This window comes from Scardinius erythrophthalmus, assembly GCF_964197995.2.
Source record: "Scardinius erythrophthalmus genome assembly, chromosome: 5".
In the NCBI taxonomy this organism is placed as follows: Eukaryota; Metazoa; Chordata; class Actinopteri; order Cypriniformes; family Leuciscidae; genus Scardinius; species Scardinius erythrophthalmus.
Genome location: NC_138225.1, coordinates 42313793 through 42328388, shown reverse-complemented (window position 1 = coordinate 42328388; position 14596 = coordinate 42313793). Strand labels below are relative to the sequence as shown.

Here is a 14596-nt window from a genome sequence, read left to right as displayed (position 1 = left end):
GTGAAAGACTGCAAGAATAAAAAGTCAACTGATAATGATGGGTTGATATGTTTATGGTTAAAAATATTATTGAAGATGTTATTTATCCATTTACATATATTTGTAATCAATCCTTTAAAACTGGTATATTCCCAAATCAAATGAAAGTATCAAAAGTTCTCCCATTGTACAAAGGTGGCGACAAACATTTGTTTTGTAACTATCGACCTATTTCTCTGTTGTCACAATTTTCAAAAATATTAGAGAAATTATTTGTTAAAAGATTAGATAGCTATGTTGAAGTGAACAATATAATGAATGAATATCAGTTTGGTTTCAGAGCTCATAGGTCAACAACAATGGCAGTTGTTAAAATGGTAGAAAATATCACAATCAGTAGATAAAAAATTACATACAATCGGAGTTTTTTTTAGATTTACAGAAAGCTTTTGATACCATCGATCACAGAATATTATTACATAAACTGGAAAAATATGGATTTAGGGGAAATGTACATTCTTGGTTAGAAAATTATTTAACAGACCGTTTTCAATATGTTAATTTAAATGGAGTTGCGTCCTGCTTACAGATAATTAATTGTGGGGTTCCGCAAGGCTCCGTTTTGGGCCCCAAGTTATTTTTGTTATATATAAACAATATTTGTAAAGTATCGGATGTTTTTAATTTCATTCTCTTCGCGGATGATACAATTTATTGTTCTGGCCCAAATCCTATAGAGCTTGTGTTGGTGGTAGAGAGAGAATTATATAAACTAAAGAATTTGTTTGATTTGAATAAATTGTCACTAAATTTAAATAAGACGAAATTTATGGTATTTAGTAATAAAGAGATAAATAATGAGATCAGGATCACTATTAACGAAAATGAAATAGGAAGTAAATCATATAAAATTTCTTGGAGTAATTATTGATTGTAAAATGACATGGAAACCGCATTTTTAAACGTTCAAAAGAAAGTATCAAAAACGATTGCAATTTTGTATAAGTTGCAATATATTTTGAACAAAAATGCATTACATTTACTTTATAGTTCACTTGTCACACCATACCTAACGTATGGTATCGAAATATGGGGAAATGCATATAAAACTAGAACCAATCCAATTTTCCTATTACAAAAGAAGGTTATCAGATTAATTAATTATGCACCTTACAATTCACCAAGTAATTCACTGTTTCTTCAATCAAAAATTTAGAAGTTTTATGACTTAGTCGATTTGTACACGGCAAAGTTTATTTACCAAGTTAAACATAATAAAATTCATAAATGCCTGCAAATATTGTTTACCCAGCGAGAAAGTAATTATAATCTCAGAGGACTATGTATATTTAAAGGTCCCGTATTATGCCCCTTTTCACAAGATGTAAAATAAGTCTCTGATGTCCCCAGAGTGTGTATGTGAAGTTTCAGCTCAAAATACCCAACAGATCATTTTTTACAGCATGTTTAAATTGTCGTTTTTTGGGGCACAGAAAAACGCGCTGTTTTAGTGTGTGCCCTTTAAATGCAAATAAGCTGCTGCTGTACGACCCAGGGGGCGGAGCTTCATGAGCTCGCGCTCAGTCTCTCAGGACAATTTCATCTCACGGAATGATGATAATATCAGAAACTCTCAGTAACGGTGTTCATTTCGAGTCGGACAATAATGCCTACAGAGTCAGAGTGCTGTATAGAGATGAAACAGGTATAGTTTAGTAGTTTAATTACGGTTATTATAATGTATTTGTCATCTGCTTGTATGTATCCATTATTTATTAATAGCCTACAAGTCTGCTGTCTGAATGATGATCAAACATATACTGATGAGTTTAATAAAGTTTATTGTACATCACATAATAGATGAAGCATCAGTTTTCCTTCAGAAAATCACCGTAAGAGCGGAGTAAACACAGTAAGTTATAAGAAGTGCGCAAGTACATAAACGAATTTCGGTAGGGTTGAGGGAGCATTCCTGTGGGCGGAGGTTAGTCAAAAAACGGTTCTAGTGACGTCATTAAAGGAGGAAGTAGAGGGATGTAGTCCAAACGGGCCGTTCGATGTAGTCAACTTCTGTTAAATAAAATATCTCGCTTGGCATTGAACTTTGAGCTTTATAATTTTACAGATATTATTTATGCTTCAACAGCAACATTACACACTAACTAAAGTTTGAAACATGGGATCACGAAGAACGGGACCTTTAATCAACCACAAATACATTCTACATTAAGAGAACACTGTTTATCAAATAAAGGAGTTAAATTATGGAATAGTTGCGTAGACAAGCCACGTCTCTTTTTTTAGTTTAAAAATATTTACAAGAGAATAACAATGGAAAAATATTCAACAGAATGAAAATTAATTAAATAGGCTTGCTTCTGGTGTGGACAATGGTCCACTAATGTGTTAATTTTATGAACAGATGTTGTCATTAATGTGCTGCATTTATGATTCTAAAGTTAAGGGCAGGCACAATAAGCTTTAGCTTCTGCCTGCACCTGGTCATCTATTGTGTTTTATGTTTCGAATGATTTGTTTGAATGATCTGTAAATGACCAAACCGAGAGAAAAAAAAAAAAAAAAAAATTAAATCAATTATTAAGGAAACAGTGAACCAATTAACAGGGTTTGCTGTAGCACTTTTAACGATTATATATATATATATATATATATATATATATATATATATATATATATATATATATATATATATATATATATATATATTATAGCGAATACGACTTTGGGTAAATTTGAATTAGCTCAAGAATATAGGGAATTTTGGAAATATTAATAATTATGACTCATGGTCATAATTCATAAGTCGCATGTACATTTATTTTATCAATTATAGAGATTAACTGGTTCTGTAACTGATCTAATCGTTATTCGTCCAGCGAGTAACGGTGAGATTATCACAGTTAAGAAGGGTTATCTTTTTACAAACTCCAAGAAAGTTTAGGTTCTGGCCACGAACAGTAAACTTTATGAGTTTATTAATTAAAACTACTGAATGTAGTCTAATATCGAGCTTGTAGCTGGATCTTTTGTTTCATTGACTTTAGAATGGTGGGTTTTCAAACACAGAGACAGTGAAAAGTATAAATGGATTTTAATAAATGTGACTAAAGATTATATGAGCTACGAATAGAAACGTACGTAAAAATGCAAACAATAAACACAAACAAACATTTAAACAATAATAACATACGTGATAAGAATAAAATGAAATGAAAGAAAGAAAGAGAGAAATAGAGAGAAGGGAAAAGCTAGTAATTGTTACATACAGAAACCTAAACGACGGACCCCAGAAAAGCAGCTTTTATCAGATAAATATACTTGCACGTCTGTTCTCTGTTTGGTTGATGCTGAAAGCGCGGACGAGGTCCTGTTTCGACTGCGTCTTCCGGTGTCGCGGGAAGCTTGAAAAGGCTCACTGAAATGTAACGTTACCGAGAAAGTTCGTCTTCATCTTCCGTGAAGGAAGAGGCAAATATAACTTAGTTGCAAAGGAACGGCTGCTACGACTCGAACATGTGTTTGTCCGAGGCCTTCCGGGATGTTCCTCGGGGAAGCGTCGCGCCGGTAGAAGAGGAGGAAGGATGAGAGCGAGGTGAGAGAGAGAGAGGTGAGAGAGCCCGCTGTGTTTTGAAGGAGCTCAAGTCACGCCCCCTTGCGTGCGTGACCCAATCGCCTGGGAGGACGTATTGTGGTCATGTCCTTTCATTTGGAAAGGTACACGCCTCTTCTAACTAATGCTGGCGGAATAAACTTCGTTCATAAACATTTATAAAACTGGTATTAATCAAATAATGCATCCTCTAATATTCTGTGCTAAATATTCAACACCGTTGTGTTCTTCTGAACAAAACAATACCGCGAATGACAATTCTGTTAGTCAACAACACAAAGAAACAGGATTTCTCGTGATTACATGCATATTAAACTGATTACATATCAATAAAGCTTATATATATCGTATTTCGGGTATAAGGATCATAAGCACAGCAAGAAATACATTTTAAACATTTTAAAAAAGGTAATTTTGACCACAAGTGGTCGGGCATGATAAGGAGTCTGTGTTTTGTGTGTGTGTATGCAGAGTCGTGCACACGTGGAACCGCGTGGCGAACTTTGTCCTTCCTTTTCAGTGTGAATATCTTCTTGAGTTGATGAGATTAACTCAGGGGACCTGACCGAGCATCTGCTAACACTGTTGTTTTGTTTTGAGGGGTTAATCAGTACCTTTTGTTTGTTGATTAGATTTGATTAATCAACAAAAAGGCAGACCTGATCATCTGCTTTCCGTTACAATATATATATATATATATATATATATATATATATATATATATATATATATATATATATATATATATATATATATATATATATATATATATATATATATATATATATATATATATTTTTATTTTTTTACAGTGCATTTAAAATGTAAGGAATAGTTTTACAAAAAATAATGACAACTCAGTGACAAGGGGTTGAGAAGCTTGAAAACAAAAAACAAATACCATAATGGTGGGCCATACTAGATGGCTTTGCGTGAGGAACAGCTTGAAATGTAGATCATATATTCACAGAAAACATTCCCTCTGCAACAGATTACTTATTTTGGTCTGCTCCCCACATTAATATATCTTATGGTCTTAGAAGACATAGTATAGCTCACAAGTTATATGAACATACTTTTTAAGGCGCTTTTTGCCGTTTTCGAATTTGACAGTGACTTTGAAAACATATGAACTTTGAACTTGTTGTATGGAAAAGCCTAATTTTGAACAACAATTAAGTACATCTTACTTGGTTCTCCACCAGACAGGCCAGGTAGGAAACACGCAGCAGTAAATCACCCCAGGAGTCAAGAGCCATGGTATAACCACACTCTGCCGCCCACTGACCAGAAACCTCATGGACCTCAGAGTCTTCTGTGAAAGTGAAGACAATTACATCACCATTTTAATGACAGGGTGAATTAGGGTAATCTGGGACATTGGACACAAATTTGCTCCATTAATAAGCAAGTAAGATCAAGTAAGCTATTATGATATAGCATTTGTTTTGTCCTGTGATTGAGGTATCGTTTTTTGGTCAACAGGTGTTGTGTTGACTTTACAATAAATTGCATAAATTAAAATGACAAAACTGCCCAAGATCACCTTTATTCACCCACACAATACGATTGAAACCAGGAACAATTGAATGAGATATTCAGTCATGTTAAATTTGGACAAGAAACAAAAACATCAGTTAATTAAAGGAGATGCTTAAGAAAAAAACGAATACCTTGAACATCAACCTTAAATTTGTGGCCAAGGAAATGTGAGTTGACAGACAACCAGAAATGACGATCATGGCACTCTGTCCTGAACATACCTGAGAAATAAACACATTTAAACAACTTGTAATACCTTGCTGTCCATAGTCCAATTGTCTATAGACAAGCATTAACTAAAACACTTGAACTTAACCATATTTGCTTACCAATAGGTATGGAATCAGAAACAGAGATAGGACATAAACCCAGCAAAAGAAACCTGAAAAACAATATTTTCTTATCTGGAAGATAATCACGATCCCCTGTAGGTGAAATTTTCCTTATTGGGGAAAAATCCAAACTCACCATAACAAAGAAACGTAACACATGACCATAAAGATTATTTCTGCCAACTGCATACAGATTTTGAATAATGAAACGAAGTCTTCAAAAACAATTTTGTACCGATTAACTCGGTCTTTTTTCTTCGTTTTTTTTTTTTTTTTTTTTTTTTTTTTCAATAGATCAGCCGTCGCGTGGCGCTTCATTTTGACTGGTAAGCGCACCTGTCAGATTGACCTAGTTAATTAATTTGCATATCACGTATCACTAATCATTAATCATTAACATTAATTTGCATATCAGTCCCATTTATTTTCCATTTTGCGAACAAGGTTCGCTCTACAGTACGTCAAAACTCACATTTGTTAATTATTTTCTGTGTGCGAAAGTCGAGACTATGGTGTTCTTTTGAGTCAGATCTGATCCATCAAAAATTGCATTTGATAATAGCAGAAATGTTACAAATAAAACTTACTGTAATATTTATGACTGGCTTCTATGACATTTTATTAAGACGTAAAAGTAATGAATTGTAGGCCTATTATTTATTGTAAATGCAAAATATTAAATAGGCCTAGTTATCCATTGAGCTTTATAATGCTTCGGACTTAGGCTATCAAAGGGATAGTTCACCCAATGAAAATTCTATTTACTCACCCTCATCTTGTTCCAAGCCTGTATGGGTTGTTCTGTTGAACATAAAAGAAGATAGTCTACTTTAAAGAATGTTGGCAACCAAACAGTTGATGGGCCCCATTGACTTCCATAGATTTTTTTTCCCCCATGAAAGTCAATGACTGCCGTCAACTGTTTGATTATTACTAACATGCTTATTTGTTTGATTATTACTAACATGCTTATTTTGTGTTCAACAGAAGAAAGAATCTCATACAGGTTTGGAACAACTCGGGGGTGAGAAAATTATTGCAGAATTAAAATTTTTGGGTGAACTATCCCTTTAATGAAACGAATGAAAAAAAAAATCAGATTGTTAATCAGATGTTGGATGAAAAGGCGAGTCAGGCGATTTGACAGTCAATCCACATACACTGAAAATCTTCTGCAATCTCGTGATCTCGTGAGTGTGGAATTTCCGGTGTAAGCACATCATTATTTCCATTATAATGGAAGCTGTTGTTGGTGAGGTTGTTACCCCAGAAGATCTGGAGGTAATTTGTGCTATTTTCTCATGTCTGTTTGAAATGATGCTCTGTAGCCTCCGATTAATTGTTATTATGTGTGCGTTTAGAGCTTTTTATTTGACTCCCGATGCTAATTTGAAAGCGAGCCTGTGTCGTAGACACGTTGTCAACTTTGTATTATTTTTATTTTCAGAAATTCGAGAAGAAATACAAGGCAGAGTTATCAAAGAGGTCTGTGTCTAAAGATACTCAGTTCGAGTATGCGTGGTGTCTGATCAGGAGCAAACAGTCGGAAGACATCAAGAAGGGAATAGTGCTGCTCGATGGTAACTGCATCTGCATTTTAGCAAACAGTGTAACTTAACCATTACAGGGATGCCACGACATGGACGATTCGTAATTTAAAAATATATATATTTTTTGCTTTCATAACTTTCTGATTATGATATTTTATTTGTGAGGAATTGTAATTGACAGATGGCATTCATCTTTAACCTGTTAACTGTCACCCACTTTTTGGAAATGAAAGGGTTAAAAAGTTTTGAGTTTTTACACTAAAGCAGAAGTAATGAACTAAAATATATATATCATATATCATAAAATATATATATTTCACAAAAATTTTGCTTGCTAAAAAGTTTCCAAGGTAACTTAATGTCCAATTTCACAGGATGACATTTGTATTTAAGCTTGGAATGATACCTAATTTATGATGATGACTGAAACATCTGATTGGGAAAAAGGCATTTAAAAACTTTCAAAGTGTCATGCTACCCCTACCGGGACACTGACAGTTAACAGGCTAACTTTGCAGATTTATCCCAGTTTAAACATTTAGGTAAACTTGTGCCAATCACAAGCTTAACTAATGTGAACTTAGTTAAAAAAAAATGTTTTTGTTGTCTTTTTTAAAATATTGTTTTAGTTCTCTGTTCATTTTTATTTATCTTTCCATTATTTATTTTGTTGTCTCAGAGCAGTCAGAGTAACAAAACATCCAGGAAAATGTTATCATTGCAACACATTTGAACTCTTGATTTTGTTTGATTAAATCAAAGAGGTGAAAATTAGAACTGTCATGTAATAAAAAAAAAATCTAATTTATTATGTGATTAATTATCGAATTCAATTTTGGCTGAGAAATTACCACCAAAACATAATTTAAAGTCATTATTATTAACCCTTTTTACATTTCTGTAAAGGTTTCTGAGAAGTGGAAGTCGTCATAGTTAGGTAAACATCTATAGCGGTAAACTGGAGACAAACTTTACTAGATTTGCGATGATGATAACTTTGGAAACGTGTCATATGGTCTGTGTTAGGGATGGGGAAATGAAGCCTCATCACCCCTCATTTACACTGCAAACGTCTGCGGTGCATTACGTCTGCGACAAGGGTTTATTCCGTCCTCCACGCGGTGCCAACTCACACCAGGGGGCTGTTCCATAAACCAAGATTAGAGTATAAGCCAGGCTTATTTCGGTTAGTCAGGCTTATTTTTGGTAGATTCGGCTTCATAAATCAAACTTAAAAAAGTTCAAACTCGTTACCCCGGCAACTTATGCTGGGAAACTAGCCTGGTCCAGGGCAGGCTAACTGTCAGGCTAAGCCTCAGTTGTTACACAGATCCTCTAACACTGACCAATAGGAACACAATGATATTACCACTGACACTCTCTCATACCATTATTGGACTTTATTAACCACTATTAGTCCAAAAATAAATACACAGTATACAGAAAATCAACTTAAATAAGGCTACAATGATATATATATACTACATGTTTTCTTTTTTTACTGGCTGAATGTTTTGTGCCCAAGATTTAATTAGATTGTTTTAAAGATTTATGAATACATTTCTCTCTGGTTTTGTTTGGCAGCTGTAGTACATGTTTATGATTAGAAGAACATTAGAACACAATCTGAAAAAAGCTTTGTAAAGCATAAGTTAAAATCACAAAATTAAAAATAAATAATTACAAAAACAGAGTATAAATTTTAACTGTAAGATGTACTTTATTATGTCTTTCAATTCAAACACATTTAACACAATTATACAAATTGACAGTTCCTTTAAAGACATCATATTTTCCCCCAATAAATATTCCTTATTTTTCCTTCTACTTTTTTTCTTTTGTGATAATACCCACCAACACATAGCCTAAAAACACACATGAATAGAACAATAACCAAAAAGTTCATAGACACTTTTACATATGATTTAAGGGGGAAAAGACAAAAAACAATAAATAAATAGTAATAAAAATTTAACATTAACATATTTATATCAAACTCTTATAATGACATATAATTCCTAATAGTTATTCAAGTAATATTATTTGAATATCAAATATTCAATATTAAATAAGTAAATAAATAAAATAACAAATTACTAGAAATAAAAGGCAGGGAGTGTTATATAAAAATGTAGTTAATAATATATATTCCTTTATTTTATGGAATATTCTTTGATTTTAGAGTTGCACATATCTTTTCAAAATGTATACATTTGCTCTTAATTTAATGTTATCCTCTCCATAATGTACTTTAGAAACTAAATCTACTCATTTAAAACTGGGGATTTTGATTTGAAAAAAAAAAAATATTGCATTAAAAGCTGTAATTCTCAGCATTCTAAATAAGTAGCCTATACATCATCTTTATTAAGTAGCATAGGTCCTATACCCAAAACTATATTTTGTATCTTTATATATTTAGTTTCTTAAAATAAACTTCCCTGAATTATAGGCTACTTCACTAAAGTACTTCTGTTCGCTAGAAGTTCAGTGCAACTTATCCAACATCCTAAAGATAAATTATTATAATTAGAAGATATTTGTAGTGTTATAAAATATCGCATATTTTTCCAAGCAAAATGTATATTTTAGTCAGAATTATTGCGCTCCTATTTGGCGCAGCAGCGCTCGTTCAATATGAAAATTAGCAGCAAAATGGATACATTTGCATGACTTTCTAACATTTACAGATGGAGAATATAACTGCAAAATGTCCGTTTTGAACTAAGGGGGGGGGGATGTCACAAACGCATAAAACAGCACAAAATATACGCTGTTTGATGGTGGATCGATTTGATCCACGATCGACCTCTAGGGCTGCTTCAGAAACGCGTGCACACGCAATTATTTAGACTAGATAAACCTGGATCAAATTAGTGAGATTGCGTGAGCTTCAATTACCTTTTATGAAACCACTTTAGCCCCAACTCATTTGTAAGGCTCATTCAAGTCCGGTTTTGGAGTTTAATCTCCTTAATCTCCGCTTTTCTAAGCGGCTTTTATGGAACAGCCCCCAGGAGGAGCGAGTGGATGCGCGAGACCACGTGATTTGCCTGTCCGACGTGTTTTTTCTTGATTTTTGGGTTTCTACCATACAGTCTATGGTTTCTACCAAGGATATTGGTGTGTAATACGTTTGGGAGTTTGCACAGAGTGTTTATTTTGAATTTGACAATGTTTTCTTTTATTTTGTATTTCCGGTGCGACTTGGACGCGCGTCCGTCAAAAATAGACTAGGCGCCTATATTTAGCGAAGCGGCGCGGAGAGCCGCTTCTGGGAAGCTTCTGAAACGCGTCGTGTCGCGGCCGGTGTAAACACAAGCATTGACTAGAATGGGCGCGATCAGCTCCGGTAGCCGTGTCGCAGCCATAATGCGCCGCATACGTGTGCGGTGTAAAGCCGCTTGTCCACCAGCGTCCGATCAATTTTTGTTCCGACGCGACGCCTGTGACGTTTTCGCTGCTTGGGGCCGGGGTTTGTGTATACTTTAAATATGAAACCATAGCAACGGCCATACACAAATTCTCGCCGCCGAGTTTCCATTGGCTGCTGCCCCGCGTTTTGACGCTCTCATTTGCATAAAGTATCCACCGAGATACTTTTTTGCAGCGCCGCTGTTGACCAAATCGACGCGACGCGACCCATCATGCTTTGCGGGGGCGTTTTTGCTGCCTGACGTAGTTCCATAGGAAATGAATGGGCTTTGGCGTCGCGTCAGAAATTGAGACGCTGGTGGACAAGCGGCTTGAATGAGGGGTCACGGTACGTTCACACGGGGCGTCAGCGTCAACGCTTCCCATTAGGCTTGTTTGAGATGCGCCTTGCCTCGCCTGAAATGTAGTCGAGAGTAGGCGGCTGCAGTGAGAGGAGGAGTGAAAAAAGCGCAGGCAAGCCGGACAGTTCTCTCTTCTCGCAGTGGATCTGACACCTGTGAGATCAAAGATGGATATCACGGGATTCACGCTCGTGCACAGTGTTGCTATTAAACTGGGTGGAATTTAAGTTCTGTTGCTTTTATATGAAAATAAATATAATGAACAAGACACCCAAAGTAGCCTACTTATTAAATTCCATTCCAAATACATGTTTATTAGTCTTTTTTTCTTTAATACAGACATGTGTTTTTTCTTTTCTTTTTTTAATAAAAATTACATTGCATAACCCATAGAGATCGCACTGTTAGATAGTTTGGGAATATTCACACATACACATAAAACATGATATCAGAGTTTTAAAATCAAACATTTTAAAAGAGAACAATACATCACGGTTGTTTAAACCAATAAACATTAAGCTGTGTCGTCAGCAAGTCGTTTCCCATCATGCTTTTGATCAGCGCAGTCAGTGGAGAGCAACTGCGCTCGACTGCAGAATCCGACAGGTGTGCCTTGCGCTCGCGAGAGATTTTTGACATACGTCAGCATGACATCAGAGCAAGGCGGACCGCACTCGGACACATTTCTAACCGGCATGCATCTCGCGCTGATCACCGGTGATCGGTTCTGCGCAGATTTTGCTCATCTCAAACAAGCCTATTGACTTTGAATGGGTGACGTCAAGCGTTGCCGAAAAGAATTGTGGATCCGTCGGCGGTGCTTCACTGGCGTTGCCAGTGAAGCGCCGCAGACGGAAGCGTCAGCCAATAGGATCGCTCTATGCAAATACAGTAGCCAGGCGGCAGCCAATCACGTTCATCCTGTTCAAGAGCAGCAAACTGAGGATACATTTTAAATTTCATTGGCTGACGCTGCTATGACCATGGCGTCAGTGCCAAACTTCAGCCACGCCTTCCGTCAAGCGTTGACGCTGACGCCCCGTGTGAACGTACCCCCTGGATGTTCCTAGAGTTTCGAGAGTGTCGAGAACAGCGCCATCTGGTGCTTATTTAAAATAAAGCAGCCAGAAGCCTGTGTTAGAAGCTCTGGCAGATGAAGCAACCACAACATACTCCATAGTTTCAATGTTATGTGTACAAATAAAAGCCTGACATGTTTGTGTTTGATTTGTTCATTAAATAAATTAATTTTCTCTCCTCACCAACCCATCAACCAGACTGAGCCAACAATGACTCATTAAATAAGATCTGGGGTTCGAGCCTTCTGACACCAAAAGCGAAAAGCGCATGTGAGGACAGAAAGTGAGGCTTCATTTGTTGTCGATCACGTGACTCTAGTAAACCAATACACCCCCCCGATACGGGGCTTCACTAGAAATCAGGCTTGTTCGACTTCATGTAGCTCTGCGCAGACCGATCGGCGGCTGACTTGAAGCAGTGCATGCCGGTTTGAAATTTTGTCCGACTTGATCCAGCACCGACGCCACGTGACTGTGACGTATGCCATCAAAGTACCGCGAGAGCGATTCGAGAGTAGCCGGAGAACTCAGCCAGCGCAGCTTCTCAAGAGCGGCTGCACAAGGGCTGATGACGACACAGCTGTTCTACGATTGGCCAGATCCATTGCATGACAACGATCACATGTGTTGCGTGTTTATTCAAACACCTTTAGTTCCTCTAAAGCTCACAAATCAGTTTTTTATAACAGTAAACACTCTTTTCATGTAGTTGCAATGTTATATTGTGTCATGTTTATCAAAATAAAACTGATTAAAAAATATAGACTCCACTTCATTGATAGTAGCCAAGCTTACAGTTAGGGATGGGCGTATCGATACAAAGTATCGATACATCGATACTGACGTCGAGTATCGAAAGTATCGATACTCAAATAAAAATATCGATACTACAGTTTTTTATTTTATTTTTTTTTTTTACCAGTGATTTTGTTTATTTGACAAGAAGTTTAATGTGTACAATATGCATTGAATTGGATGAATAACCTATGTTTAGCAAATAATTGTGTAGTATAACTATTTTCCTGCTTATCTGAACACACGCAAATGCTGCAAGTCAGAAGCAATCAATCACAGAGAGCGATCACACACTGCCGACAATACATTCAAACAGGGATGCGTTTCCCAAAAGTATCTCGAGAAACCATTGATGCTTTTGGGAAACGCAGCCCAGAACAATGATTAACAGAAGACAGAAAAACATCATATGTTTGAGCTATTTCACAATAAACTAATTTAAATTATAGCCTACATAGTTTGTGCAAATAAATTGTTTTTTGAATGTTAAAAGTTCATAGTTCTATTCTGTAACTAATTTTAATATAAATCATACACTGTCAGAATATAAAAGGTTGCATTTTATGGGTGCAACAGCCGGTCAGTGGCAGTCCCTTATGGAAATTAACATTACAGTGATCATAGTTCAACTAGTCACATAATATTTTGTAGATTTCCATGGTTACCACTACAAGTAAACATTGTAATCACGTGTAAATAAAAATATAATCTAATAAATTCCAATTACGGCGTATATTGAATGTTAAAATGCCTTTAATATATAATGTCAAGTGGGTATCATTACCCATTTTAATCTTAGTAATTCAATAATTTAAGAAATTTTCAAATTTAAAAGTTCAGTTTAGAGGTATCGGTATCGGTATCGATATCGGCGATACTGGCCTTGAAAGTATCGGTATCGTATCGAAAACAAAATAAGTGGTATCGCCCATCCCTACTTACAGTATGTTGAACTTTATTCTTGTTCAAACAGACGCTGTGTGAAGCAGTACATAAAGTATTGAATGAAAATGTCTCTGAAACATTATTTGGCAAATATTGCATTTATTTCACTTCAGCTGTGGTAAAGTATGCAAACACCACGTGAGCGGTCACCACGGGAACCAGAAAGTGTCCGACTTCACGTCTCCGTTTGCAGCTCCTCCCCGCCTGCACGCGGCTACTCTCGCCGATCGGTTACATCCAGCCGCAGCCGATGTCGAACACACCTATTATGTCGCAAGTGCGATACGCACGTGGAAGCTTCAGTGTCATACGTAACATCACTAGTCTGTTAGATGAGAAAAGCATTGAATAGACATTACAAAAAAGAAAGAAGGTTTTAGAAAGAAATTCTTTGATTCAACTTAGAATTTATTAAACATAAGATTTTAAGGCTACAATGTGGCCATACAAATGTTTTTCAAAAGCTGCATCTGAAGTGGCATTAAGGTAGCCTAGTCCTACCAGACTCTCGTACATTTGATTTGTACAGAGAGTCTGGTCACTCACCATTTTAACGCGTTAACTTCCTTGAAGGCAGGTATTCTGTTGAAGTTTAAAACTATTGGATCTGCTCAGAGCCACTCTGGATCTGCCATAACCAATCGCTAACGTTTGGTTGTGACATAACCCAACAACACAAACTAGAGCACGACCTCAACGTCATCGTTCTCAGCCACTCCCTCTGTTTGCTGATTGGACCTGTAAAAATTTGGCCGGAGAAAACCCACGAATATACCGCAAACCCAGGCGGAGTACTGAAGGAAAATGAAAATTGAGCGGATGTACGTAGGAGGGCGGAGCCAGGCTAGCATTAAGGTATATTTACACAGACTGTTTAATTCAGCTCAGAGATGGTATGAATATGAAAAATAAAACCATATTCTAAATATGAAACTAAAACCGCCAGTAGGTGGTAGCAAGTCACTGG

At 36.2% G+C, this 14596-nt stretch overlaps 2 protein-coding genes across 4 annotated transcripts in view; one reads left to right on the top strand and one right to left on the bottom strand.

Annotated features, from left to right (window-relative positions):
* The window catches only part of LOC308691608 (uncharacterized protein), a 42273-nt gene extending 36418 nt beyond the window's left edge, over positions 1-5855 (bottom strand). For 2 of the 3 annotated variants that reach the window (XM_081367004.1, XM_081367005.1), the window contains exons 1-4: positions 5621-5855; positions 5482-5534; positions 5284-5373; positions 4801-4925 (exon numbers count right to left, since the gene is read on the bottom strand). In XM_081367004.1, the coding sequence (XP_081223130.1) occupies positions 4801-4925; positions 5284-5373; positions 5482-5534; positions 5621-5802 (450 nt within the window). In that variant the 5' untranslated portion in view covers positions 5803-5855. The remainder of the gene's footprint in view (positions 1-4800; positions 4926-5283; positions 5374-5481; positions 5535-5620) is intronic. The other variant, XM_081367006.1, reaches the window with a different exon arrangement.
* Positions 5856-6705: 850 nt separating this feature from the next.
* cldn15b (claudin 15b) overlaps positions 6706-14596 on the top strand; it is a gene marked incomplete at its 3' end in the record, with an annotated part of 72622 nt that continues 64731 nt past the window's right edge. The window contains exons 1-2 of the mRNA XM_081367046.1: positions 6706-6765; positions 6932-7064. Of these exons, the coding sequence (XP_081223172.1) occupies positions 6721-6765; positions 6932-7064 (178 nt within the window). The 5' untranslated portion in view covers positions 6706-6720. The remainder of the gene's footprint in view (positions 6766-6931; positions 7065-14596) is intronic.